At 30.5% G+C, this 14,236-nt stretch overlaps 1 protein-coding gene across 3 annotated transcripts in view; it reads right to left on the minus strand.

Moving 5' to 3' along the window:
- Positions 1-3,760: 3,760 nt before the first annotated feature.
- The window catches only part of LOC111617767 (growth arrest-specific protein 8-like), a 71,985-nt gene continuing 61,509 nt past the window's right edge, over positions 3,761-14,236 (minus strand). Inside the window, exons 9-10 of one of the 3 annotated variants that reach the window (XM_023359054.1) lie at positions 12,938-13,003; positions 3,761-5,189 (exon numbers count right to left, since the gene is read on the minus strand). In XM_023359054.1, coding sequence (XP_023214822.1) covers positions 5,115-5,189; positions 12,938-13,003 — 141 coding nt within the window. In that variant the 3' untranslated portion in view covers positions 3,761-5,114. Of the gene's footprint in view, positions 5,190-6,106; positions 7,370-12,937; positions 13,004-14,236 lie in introns of those variants that run through there. The other 2 variants (XM_023359055.1, XM_023359056.1) reach the window with 2 other exon arrangements.

Genomic DNA, 14,236 nt, shown 5'->3' on the forward strand with positions numbered 1-14,236 from the left:
GTGTGTCACTACTGTGACTGCCCCAGCATAAACTAATGTATGAATGTCTGAGAGTGTAGAAATTAAATGAATGTATAGCTACAACCAACAGACTGCCGAAAATCTATCGGGCTAGTTTTATGCTAATTATTAAATAAATTACGTAATCAATTTGGTAATAACCGTCGATGGTTAAGTAGTTAGATTATATACGCTGGAAGAGGAGATCGGATCGGAGGTCTGGGTAGCGTAACTGGCAACGCATCTGCACGGTAAGCAGTTGTGGGTTCGAGTCCCGCTCCGGGCCGATTTTTTCTCCCAGCGGTTCCAAATTATTTAAATTAATTAAAATTATTTATAATTATTAATATTAATAAGAGATGGCGCCTAACGCTTACCTCTAGTACCAAATTGATTACGTAATTTATTTAATAATTAGCATAAAACTAGCCCGATAGATTTTCGGCAGTCTGTTGGTTGTAGCTATATTATATATCGGGTTGGAGATGTTTGTATATATATTAAATGAATGTAGTTTGGTAGTAAGTGAGTGTTTACATAATTTAGTGTTTTTCCTACTACCTTTGACATGTTGATTTTTGGTATTTGTGGTCTTTGTGTGGGATCTGTACCTGTATATTTAGTGAGTGTTTCCTGAAATATAAGTGAAAGCATATTAACTAAATCTATGTCCATGTTATCAGTGATGGATGAAGAAGTGTCTTTAATATCATTAGTGGTAGTTGTTGTGTGTGCACTTATTGCTGGATTATCCTGACAGGATACGTGATCTTCATTAATGTTAAATGTTTCTTCTGTTGATGTATTTGATCAGTAACCTGTTATTTGATAAGTTCAAGTGTTGTTATATATACAGTCGACCCTCCTATAACACTGTTGATAATTCCATTTTATATGAATTCCATGTTGTACGAGTCACTTAGATTTTACAAATATGTGAGCTGTTCACAGCCTGGTACACGTATTTGTAAAATCTAAGTGACTCGTACAACATGGAATTCATATAAAACGGAATTATAACAGTGTTATAGAGGGGTTGGCTGTAATTGTTCTTTTCTGATCAACAACCCTTTGTTTGGTGACAGTGAGGTGAGAATATTATTGTGTGAATCTATGGTTTAGTTGTTATCTGTATGCTACGATGGTGTAGTAAGTATGGATGATAAACTTGTTCATTTCTATGTCCATTTCATCTGTTGGTGTAACCACATCAACTTTTCCAACCTTTGTGGTATGTGGATGCATTGCCACAGAAACACAAGGCTAAGTTGGTTCTTCACATCTATTGAGGGCATTACAATAGCCATGCGTGGGCCAGTGCTGCTTTCACTACCAGTAGCCAAGGGAGACTGTGGCCTATTTTTCGAATGCAAGCCTCTGCCTAACCAACAAACGTGGACCTTGTTAACCCAGGCAACATCTGAGTCAGTATCACACTTAGACCTGGTTACTACCATGGTAAATATCTCCAAATAATGTGGGTATAGTCACTCTTAGCTTCATTTCTCCCTGTAGACCTTACTGGCATGGGTGTCCCTATCAGGAGCTTGCACTCCAGCCTGCATTACTCTATGGTTCAGTAAAATTACTGGGTTCTCCCACCATGATCAGGTGCTGACCACGAGAAAGTTATTATTATTATTATTATTGCTATTATTTATATTATACTTTTCCAAAAGTTTGATTATGGTTTTGAGACATATTTAAAGAATGAAATATACAGGGTGATTATAATTAAAGTTCCTCTTTGAAATGGCCATGAAATGAAAACTACTGGACAGAATGTTATCAAACTTGGTAATAGTATACAGGACGTCATGGGATTTTATTTCCTGCAAAAAAAAAAAGTTCAAAAACTCACCACCAACGGGAAATGGCACTGTCTACAATATTTTTTAAACAAAATAAGACATGAAGACATTGTTGAAAACGGTTTTAATCAGTTTTAAAACGTGTTACAGAGCATGTTCAATGTGGCGTCCACCATTTTTGATAAGCAAGTTACATTGCATTAGTTCTCAACAGTAGCTCTTAGCATATATTTGTTCTTACAGCATAATATTTGCTGGATATGTGAAAAGATTTCTCAGTACATAAAATACATGTGATTTAAAAGTCAGTTAATAATTGAAAAATGAAATTTTAGTGAATTTTTGACATGTGGTAATGCAATTAGCATGAAAATGCATAGAATCACATGGTGTTTTTCCAGAAAAGTGTCAATATTAGTTCCAATTATGTCCAACAGGTGGTATTTTGATCCATAACACCATAAAGAACAGCATCATAGCAAATGTCAGTGAGGTGGACTTTGTTGTCAAACCTTGCCTGAAGATGAGTTCAACGTTATGGTCAGTACAAAACAGCATTTTTTGCTTCCCATCATATAGTTTTCTTTTAACATTACAGATATTCTCCAACATCATTGGCAAACGTGTAACTTCAGGTAACCCCATAACAAAAAATCTTAGGGCATCAAGTTTGGAAACCTAGGTGGCCATTCAGTCTGAAAGTGACAATTTATACAATCATTGTTGGAGAGAATCAGTGATAAGCAGTTTCACAGGAAAAACAACATAGAATGGTGCCCCATCCTGTATTAATGTCACAACATTCAATGCTTGCCTTTCCTCCAGGTTAGCATAACACTAACTTGTGATGATGAGTTTCAAAAGCAGACACCTGTATGATGTCATTCGTGATAAAGTACCAACTGATGGAAGTAACTGAAAGTAATTGTGACACTTTTCTGGAAAAACCCTGTGTGATTCTGTGCATTTTTATGTGCTAAAAATTCACTGAAATATCAATTTTTTAAATGTTTACTAACTTTTGAATCACTCTGTATAATGATATATACTGCTACTTGTATTGGCTCATTAATCATTAATCAACAGTCATTTATATTCTAATTAATTATTTTTATTGTTATATTATTTTTATTATTATAATTACAGCTTAAACTGTCTCTGATGAAAATATTCTGTATAATGAATTATAAATTTTGTTCTATTAAAATAAAAATTAGTTTTGATTGACAGAATTTCAAATTAATGATAATTATTAATTTGTAAATGATTATTTTTAAATTTATTCATTCAAAATATTTTTAACAACAGAAAGCAATTTATTGCACTATAACAAAATTTACCTTGCAAAGTTCAATTAAGAATCTGCTATATATTTATTAAAGAACAGTTTCCTTTTAAGTTTGTTAGTGCAGTAATATATTCTTGTTACAGTATTTTGGATTTTTGTTCAATTATTAACTAACTAAAACAATTTTAATTTTGTTTATAAAAAGTTTTCTTTAATGTTTATCCAGTCATTTTGCAATGGTGCATTTTTTGTTTAAGAAACTTGCTTCATAGAAATTCAGAAAATCAGTGTTTATTAGCACAAATGACTGCTACTGGACAGCTTGAAGATTCTACATTATTAAAAGAATTGGAACTTAAAATTGAATATCAAAATGGAAAACCTTTTCTAATACCTCTAGATCAACATAATTATTTGGGACTGTAAAGTATTACTATATAATAATTGTTTTGTACTGTAAATTTAAATTATTTTGAATAAAATTTGATATTGACTATATTTTAATCCACTTATAATAGGTGAATAATATAAATTGTTTAGAGCTAGTAAATGAAAATAAATAGAATAGAATGAAGATTCCTGTATTAAAAAAAATTTAATTTAATACTAGATATTTTTGGAAATTGTTTAGAACCTATAGGATCTAAATTTTTCCAGGAACTGACTATAGTTTTGTGAAAGAAAAGAACAAAGTATTAAAAAGAAGTTTTTCAAGCATAAATGGCAGTAATATAAAAAAAATCAAGAGATACTTATAATGCCTTAAGTGCCATGTGTTCCAACTATGCAGAACACCCAGGCCATGTGTTGCAGAAATGCAACACTTGCTATACATTGAAATCTGTGCTGTGTTATTTTGGAGCAACATGCTAGTCATACAAACTTAATGGAAATAGTGAGAGCATGGCCTGTGGGATTGGAAATTTCACTTGGTGCAGTAAATTTTTTTTATAAAATTAAATTTCTGTTAGTATTCTATTTTCCCTTATAAAATATAAGCAAAATTTGTCTTTTCTAATATTTTTCTTGCACAATAAATGTGAATAAGTACAATATCATGAAAATACATAACACAAAAACAAATATTCAAGAAGCAATTTTTTTTTCAGTAAACATATTTAATAATTATATAACTACTGTATTTCTCTTTGTCCATTTATGCAACCTTGAATACAGTAGAAGTTCTGTTGAATTCAAAACCTGATTAGTGTAAAAGATGTCATAATGAAAAAAAAATCATTTGGGTCACATGTTACAATTCCACAACACATCTAAAACTGTACAAAAATTCACTACCTTTAGAGCTGACAGATAAATTCAAATTTAAAATTTTTGCATAGAATCGACCAATAGGATGCGTCCAAATTTGTGTCAGCTCGCCTGCATTTGACATATTAGAACATCATAATGTTTAAAATTTTTTTCATCTGAAGCAGGTATTAGAATTAGACCAAAAATGTTTGCTTTTTGGAAAAATCAGCTGGATGAAATAAAGGTAATGAATTTTTTATACAATATAGTATAGCCCAGTTTCTTGAAAAAGTTTTATTTTACACCTAAAACTTAAAATAATTTTATTTACAAATTTTGGACGTACAATAAATTGATAGGAAGGGCTCGATGTAACTGACTAAAAGTAAATTTTACAGAAGAATTTTTTAATTATTTTCTCTTACACATTAGCTATGAAATAAATTTGTTGTGTATAATATATTTTTGGATATTTTACCTAATAAAAATACTTTTGCTATTATTTTTAAAGTGTAAAGACATGTTTTGGAAGTTACGATACTTTCACTATCATTACTACAGATCTTGTCCAGAAAGACTATAGTGACATATGCTTGCATTTACGATAAAATTTAACTTGTGTTAAATCAGCTGACTCTGTACATAAAGACTGCGGATGACAAGAATCTTCAGAATCTACATAACTGGAACTACAAAGAAAGGCATCTGTTCGAGTTGGAAAAGAGTCAGTTAATCTCCAGGATGTACTTGGCTATAAATAATCTTCATTGGATGTTGCTTATATTGGTTGAGGTGAGCTTATGTTGAATTGCTGAAGATTGAAAATTGAAAGCCTGGCTCTGAAACAGAAGTTGCATGATTAGGATCCTCTGTTTTATTTTCACATACAATGATTCAATTATCAAGATCCATCAAAGTATACAAAGTGTCATTTGAATCACTTTTGCTGTATACAACAAGCCTGATAAGTAATTTGACTTGGAACAGCTCTTGGTAAATCCATGTTTAATGGAAGATCTTTGCTAATAACTTAGTGTTTTTAAATTTAATGATAAATGATATGATTTACAGTAAGTGATCTAATTATCAAAAAACTCGATTTTGAAAACAAAAAGTTACTTATCTGTTGGAATTCAAAACTGAAATAAAAAATATTTGTCAAGTGACACTGTGCATAAATGATGTTCTCAAGAAATTATGATAAATTTACCTGTTTTTTTGTATCTCATACAATATGGAGTAGGTAAAACAAAACTTATGATAAAAAAATTAGGAAGAAGATAATTTTAAAAGTCCATCACAGTGCACAATTTTGTGACATGATTTGAAGTGCATAATAACTCATTTGAGATAATTTCAGCAAAATTGTTGGGTTTAAGTTTTTTATGATAAATTGGTGGAAAGGGCTCAAATATATGTTGATGTTATGCAAAAACTATTTATATATTAATATACAAACAAAATAAATAATTCTTTTATTTTAGCAGATAACATCAAAAGTATTTCTATAGCAGCAATTCAAATATGTTACTCAAAGTAAAAATACAACAATCTCAAATATTTTCAAATTTCTTGGTACAGCTTCAAGAGAAGAAAAAAAAAATTATTTTTAAATTTATTCATTCAAAATATTTTTAACAACAGAAAGCAATTTATTGCACTATAACAAAATTTACCTTGCAAAGTTCAATTAAGAATCTGCNTAAATTGGTGGAAAGGGCTCAAATATATGTTGATGTTATGCAAAAACTATTTATATATTTAGAATTTTTGGACATTTTAAAGTTGTATCATTTGAATACTCTTATAATGAAGACTAATGTAAATTTGAGGGGCACGAATGATCTTAATGTAGCATTGACTATCCATTGTAAACTTAATTCTTTAGGGTTTCTTACAATGCTACTACTACATAACATATGAGACAGCCACTGCCCCAGTACAGTCATCTGCTCATTCATCTCAATCCTCCTTTTTCACCCTTTTAGAATTATGGTGGTTTAGAAGAAGTTGTTATGGCTCTTTGATCACTCAACTTTAAGCAATCCTAACCCATACTTAGGATTATGCCAATGCAGTGTGCTTACCATCTTTCCAATAAATAATCATTTAATGCCCTTCTGCAATTATTTCAATGGAATATATGTGGAATCTATTTGAAATAGATCTTGTCAAGCATTCCTTGGTACACAAAAACATAATACAACAAACTTTGTTCAGCTTAGGTAAGAACTATGATTGAATGGTACTTTTTCACTTTGTAATGTATATAAATAAATAACAATTAGTGCAAGTACAGTTATATTTTATTACAAAGAATGCAATTCATTTCTTTTATGTAGTTAATATAATTTTATTACAGATAAATCAATCTCCATACAAACTTGTCAATCTTATAAAATTTTATAAGTTAAAATAACAAACTTTCTCAGGTTGGTATCTAAAAAGTAATCTTCTAATGCCCAAGTATTTTCAATCTGGTCAGGTTCATCTTCAGCAAAAAATATGGATTTGGGAGAAAAGTCAGGATTCAGAGATGATTAAAATCAGGGGTGAGGATGCATTGCCAACAGCTTGGAAATGAGCAGTCAAGGAAAAAAGAAAAGGAAAAAACAAAAATATAATAGTTAAAAGAGAGCATTCAAGAGAGGGCACTATATAAAATATGTCTGCTTAATAGTTTAAAATACTTTAAGAAAACAAAAAAAAAATATAGAACAAAAAGTTTGAATATGCCTACAAATTCAAATTTCTAAGGCATTTATTCAGAATCAAGTAATTATGGTTAGGGTGATGATCCTTATCGGCTCAAAAGTACTTGGACATAGAAGAAAGGATTTCTCAGGTTTGTCTCTGAAAAGTATATTATTTTAACTGATAAAAATACTTTTAATAAATATTTATAGAATTACAAATACTGGGAGATAACATTTTGAATTTCAAGCATTTTCGTTAAAAATAATTAAACTTCAAGTTTCTTTAATTTATTTTCATAATTAGAAGCCAATTCAGAATGTGACTGAAAATAAAACATTTATCAATAACTATATGTATAAATTTTGAAAAATCACAAAATTTATATAAAATAATTACTTCTCCTATTAATTGACTTTTTAAATAAATTAATTTATGAAAAATAAAACTTCAAAGGAAAACTGATCTATTATAACATCTAATTTAGTCATTATATAATTAATGCATTTTACTTAATCAGAAATTAGATAAAAAATTTCTTATGGTGATAATTAATTTAAAGAATATTGATATAGTAACATGATCATAAATATAATCTTTAAATTAAAAACAAATTCTTCAAAGAAATAAAAATAAGTTTAAAATTTTTAAATTTACTTTCTTCATTACAAGCTTGGCTAAACTCGTGAATAAAAATCCTTTTGGTTGATGGTAAAAACAGGCAATACTCGAATATAAATGCTCATTTCAATGAAAGTAAATTCTTTAATTTAGGAATGATGATAATTAGTGGGTTTTTTCAGCAGAAAATTGTGTTGAAACAGTAGAGGCTAAACTAATGTAATTTGACATCACAATTGGAAAGCACATAGTTGCATGTGTTACTGATGGTGCTAGTATGATGGTTAAGTTTGGAAAAATAACAAGTTGTGAGTATCACATATGCTATGTACAGTATTGTACATGCCATACACCTTGCCATACACCTGACCGTGTATGATGTTCTTTATAAGAAAAAAGTGAATTTAGGTGAAAGAACTACTGAGATAGAAAATATATCACATGAAGGAGAAGGAGAAAAGAGTTAATTGAAGATTTAATTAATTAAACAAAGGATTGGATTTAGAATTTTAAGATTGTACAGCATCAGATGCTATGTTTCAAATTGCATATGCAGAAGAAAATTCTATGACTAATATAAATAAGCTCTAAAAAAGATAAGAGGTATTGTCAAATTATTCAGAAAGTCAAATCTCAAAAATGATATTTTTGACAAACTTTTTTTACATTATTTTACAAAATTATGTTAAAGTAGAGTTTGGTTGTGAAAAATGGTTATTTTAGATGTGAAAACACACTGAAACAGTTTGTTGGCAATGCTTGAAAATTTTTTGAGATAAAATCAGCAATTTCAAAAGCATTAATTGATATTAAGGAACAACAAACATTGGCTAATGTAGAATTTGAAACTCTGACTGCAGTCGTAGCAGGCCTGAAGGCAGTAAAAATTGGCTTAGAAAAACTATGCAGTTGAAATGCGACTTTGCCTTCATCATTGGGGAGTTGAATCAACAAAACTCAGGATTTACTAAGAATATGAAATATTCTTTGGTTCAAAGAATTAATGAGAGACGAAATGTTAATTTAGTTGGATTAATGCAATATCTAAATTTAGGGAGAAAGTATGATGATACTGCTGCAGTTACTGCTGATCTTTCAGCTTTACCAAAACTCTTTGATCCAACTAGCTAAAATAACTTTCACAAGGCTTTTTTCCAAAGAAGAAGAATCACTGTCTAACTGTTCACACTCAGAAGAAAGCAGCATAGGAAATTTGGAAGAGAAACCAATGACATTGAATGAAAAATTAGAAAAAGTGATCTGCTTAAAGACAAAGGTCCTACACATTGTTCAACTAGCCTGAGTTCTAGCTTGAGCAAGATTGTGAAGCAAGAATTGCAGTTATTTGACTCAACAGGAAATCAATCATCAAGTACAGGTAACCCCCGTATAACACGGCACTTCTATAGCACGGATTCGCTCTAACATGGTTCGAGAATTGGTACCATCCCTTGTATAACACGGTACTTTTATAGCACGGATTCACTCTGACACGGTTCGAGAATTGGGTAAAACCCTCGTACAACAGGAAATGTAATAAATTTTTACATACTTAAGTAATAATAGTTCACGAAAATTATTATTTTCGTGAACTATTAGTACTTAAGTATGTAAATTTTCTCTTCTCGCCTTCTGTCGATACAGGTGGTCCTTCTCGAAACTTGTTTCAATGTTGCCAGATCGCGATGCTTCTGCTTCTGATGTTGCTGAATATTTTTCCCTTATTCCATACTTGCTTTATTCTTCATAAGTGCTTAGCACCATATAAGGAAATTTATAAAGACCTTTTAACTAGAAACAAGCAATCTAAAATTACATACATTTTGCAAAAGGTAAAGCATGGATCTGAAGATAATGCAGAAAAATGCTCAGAGGATAAGGATAACTTGCCAAAAAGAAAACGCTCTCGGTTAATTAATAGTGTTTTTAGTGATGACGAAGAAAACATTGTTTAATTTATATTAATATGTATCATTTAAAAAACTTTTAATGAAGATATTTATCTTAATTATGAAAATATACTAGCTGTTTTTTAATTTTTGGAACCTAACCCTCCTTTTCGTATTAGTTCTTTGTTTTGTATAACACGGATTCGCATAAGATGGCAATTTTTTGGAACGTAACTACCATGTTATACGGGGGTTACCTGTATTATAAAACTGGACCAGACTTTAAAAACAATTCCCCCAACATCAGTTGAAGCAGAGAGAACATTTTCTGCTGCCGGTTTGTTTATAACAAAGCTAAGAACTAGGCTGAGCGATAGGAGCATTGATTGCTTACGTTTCCTCAAATCATACTTTAAGAATGAGTGATGAATATTTCATTTGTATTTTGTAATTCAAATTGTAAATTAGTCATATGTAAAGAAGTATAAATTTTAAAATTTATTAATGTCCTTATTCTGTATTTGTTATTGATATTAATTATAAATAACTACTTTTTTTAGATTTTACTAAATTTAATGCATTCTTGGGAATGGCTTTTATGTCCCCAAAAATGAAAAAAGGGCAAGAAATCGCAAACCCTACCTGATATTTGGCATAACCCAGTCGACACACCCCTTTTTAAGGAAGAGGCATCATTCAGGATATGAACCGTATTTGTGGGTGGTGGTGACAGACATCAGGCAAGAACTCTTGTTTACAATCAAAACCAGTTTACCAGAATACAACAAGACAGCTCCTTTTTCTAAAACAGTTTGATAGGATACAAGTCTGGATAATGTTGATGACAGTCCTGAGTAATTCTTCTTCCATTGGCAGACTTGATATTGCATAGATAAAGTTATCCATGAGAATGCATTAGTTTTGAGCCCAAACTTATCATCTTACATTATTGTCTTGATAACATAGTATTGATACTATTGGAGAAATTGTTTTGATAAAAGGTTTTCTATGGGAATACTGTCTTGGTGAGAAAAAGGTATTCATGCCCTTGCATTTCAGACTTTCTAAAGAGTTCATATCCCTGATTGTGCATTCTGATTGGTCACTTGCTTGTTGCCAGGGCTGTTCAGAAATGGGCAGAAATTATGGACAGTTATGAGCAGAGTTATGGGGAGAAATTGCAAAAATTCAATAAATAGACGACACCAGTTGGAGATATTTATTGAATTTTTGCAATTTCTGCCCATAACTCAGACTTAAGAAGCATTTTTATACTGTCATAAATATCACCACCTGAATTTACATGACAAGTTGTAAAAATTAACATCCATATGATGTTTTTATGACTGTCAGAGTGAGAGGTCAAATTCTCCATTTGGCGCACACACACACTTCTATACAAAACATTTTTAAAATGATTTTTAGTGAAAGATTTGGACCCAATCCAGAGCGTTGCATATTGGTCCTCCTCTGACCATGATGATGACTGCCACATGAACTGGCATGGACTTGGCTCACTACATTTTTAGAAGCTTGTCATATTTCCTCCAAAGCCATCCACAATTCACTCAGGTTCACTGATGATGGGTCACAGTCTTGAACACTGTTCTCTATGGTATCCTAAAGATTTTTTGATAGGATTTAAATCAGGCTTCTAGTGTCTATCACTGGGATCTATGTTATTGACAGTTATCTTGCTGACTCCACTTCCATTGGGATGTAGGACAGACCTAAATGGATGTAAGTGGTCATCCAGGAAGTCAGCGTGCTGGGATGCATTGAGAGTTGTTAGTTCAAAGATACCTTCCAGACAATCACTCGGCCACCACCATTTTATTCAAACTGACAGAGAATTCATGGCTTTGTGAGGTTTGTGTTACATCTGCAGTTTCTCATTTACATGATAAAGTTTGAATTGGAATTCATCAATACAGGTTACCCACTGCCAATCATCAATACTCCAGTTTTGATGTTCTTTAGCCCAAGCAAGGCATGAAGCATTAGCTGCAGCATCTAGTATGCAGCAAAATAATGTCAATTTGACAACCATTACACACTAAACACAAGAACTTAAATCTAGCTTGATGTAATACAGTTAGCAGTGGCACTCTTGTTGGTCTCCAACTCCAAAAGCATATACAACAACATGTATGTTGCACAGTCTATGCACTGATTGTCTGGCTGGACTCACATTCAGATGGAAAATGAGATAATTTCTGGTCCTAAACATTCCATATAATGCAGGTAAGCTGCCAAAGCCCAAGATTATTCAAGGTTGATTGCCCTTTAACAGCAAAAAAAACAAGCAACTGGACAAAATGCATTTTCATATTTCTGGAACACTGTTGTACGAGAAAATCCTTCTTGGCTTACTCAATATTTAAAATTATCATTCATTGGGCATCTGCTATCTGACTACAATCACATATGTGTAAATTATGTTTTCCTTTATTACACTCCTCAGGGCAAATGTTTGGGGAAGGCAAAGCTATCAGCTGTTTATCACCACAAAATTGACAGGCATGCATGCAAATGCAGGAGCAGAAGTACAAAATTTCCATAATATCTCCTATCCCTAACTTAATTGCACTTTAGTGTAATTGACTTCATTGAATAAAATTCAATGTAATATATAAATATATCAGTTTTAGTACTCATTTTCTAGACTAGAGCATAGAAATTATTTTGTTTTTGTATAACATCATTTTAATTTATTTCTAACAAAACAAAGAAATCACTTGTATTTATAATGTGTCAAATCAGATATGCTAATAATCAGTCATAAATATATTAAATAAATAAAATTACACTGAACTTTGCTACTTGATATCATTTCTTTATTGAAAAAAGATATTTATTGATTATTATTGTGATAATTGAACTGCAATTTGAAAAAATTGTAGACCTATAAATTCTCACTGTCGTTCATCTTTCCTTAATCTCAAGAACGGAATTAGATAGATGAAAGATGATACCAGATATGGAAACCTTAGGGGCAGGAGGCCTCAATTAACTACGGAATGAAAACCGGAAATCACATTATTTCAATTCAAAAATTTCCCCCTGTAAAGTGTTAGTTGACCAGCATGACACTACTGTTAAAGGAAAGGTATGATGTACAAAGGCAACCACTATTAATTTGAGGTGGAGAGCACATATTTTAAATTAAATACATTAAAAATATGATTAAAAATTATAGCACAGCATTAAATAATTGTTCATTCAATATCTTTTTAAATTTTTAAACAGGATATTTATTGAATTTCTAAAGTAACAACTATTGTCATAACTACAACTATAAGAATCATCAATCATTAACAATAAACTATAACTTACTACTAAATTATTAAATTTTAAAAATGAATAATGTAAAGACTATTTACCTTGCACAATTTTAGAATTTCTTGTTCTAAATCTATGATTAAACTGTCTTTTTCTTTCAATACTAACTTCATTGTTCATGCAAAAAAATTTTTTCATTAGTAACAAAAAGCAATGTGAATACATAATTAAATGAATTGCAATCAAAATGTTAAAAAAATAAAAGATAAAAATAGATATAGTCTCAAATAACCAAGACCCATTTAACCAAGGGTTCTTTCTGTATTTTACAATTGTGGAAGAATAATTTGTCAATACAAAGACAAGATCATGAAATGAACTATACTATTATGTTCATGGTTGGATGATGTGTGATATTGAACAGGACTCTAGAAGTTAAAAGAATTTACTGTGGCAATTTGTCATGACATAAAAATTTTAAACCTATGATTACAATTGACATTTCCTTATGCTTGATTTTATAGATATGATTGTTCTATTATTTAATTTAAATTTTATTTACACTTTTGTCCAATGAGTATGTCCAATGAGTAGGTCTAACCTAAAAACAGGGTACATCATACATGTTAATGCATTTAAATCTAGTTACTTAATAATCATTCCAATTTTTGGTTATTATATTATCTGAAATACCCTTGGTCCACATTATCTTGGATAATTGGGATTCTACTGTAATAAGAAATTGAAAACAAAGTACATAGAATAAAAATGGTAAGAATATTATCCAATTGTAAAAAGGCACATTTATATCAAAATCTATAAATATATAGTAAAATACTTGTGGTATAAAAATAAATTATTAGATCATTGATATAATAAGTCAAAAATTATTATTTTAGTACATTTTTTAAGGAACAATCTAATTTATTCTAATAGTATTAATGAAATAATCTCTAATTTGATCTATTTTATATCATAGAAGAGCTCCTAGCCTTGAGAATCGTTGAAAGTAATATCTCAAAAATTACAATGGAAGAGATAACAGATACTTATCACACTGTACTGGTAACATTAAAACGACACTTCTATCATCAGAATACAACTTTATTACTGGTATGCGTTTCAGTACAAAAGATCCTCATCAGTCATACATAATACAGTAGAGCGTCGTTTATCCAAAAGTCGGTTATCTGAAAGAATTCCAGTCGCCAAATTTAAATTTTCGCCAGTGCTGTGCTGTGGCGCTGCAATCTTTGGCTATGTCTTCGGCTACTCAAATATTTTACGTTTTTGATACTAAATTAACTTCTGAAGTATAATTTTTTATTGTTTTTATATTTTTCAATATATTTATTTTGTTTGTACAAAATAAAGAAATAATTTTTAACGATACAATAGCC

Source organism: Centruroides sculpturatus, unplaced genomic scaffold (genome assembly GCF_000671375.1).
Source record: "Centruroides sculpturatus isolate CEXI.00-Female unplaced genomic scaffold, Cexi_2.0 scaffold1749, whole genome shotgun sequence".
In the NCBI taxonomy this organism is placed as follows: Eukaryota; Metazoa; Arthropoda; class Arachnida; order Scorpiones; family Buthidae; genus Centruroides; species Centruroides sculpturatus.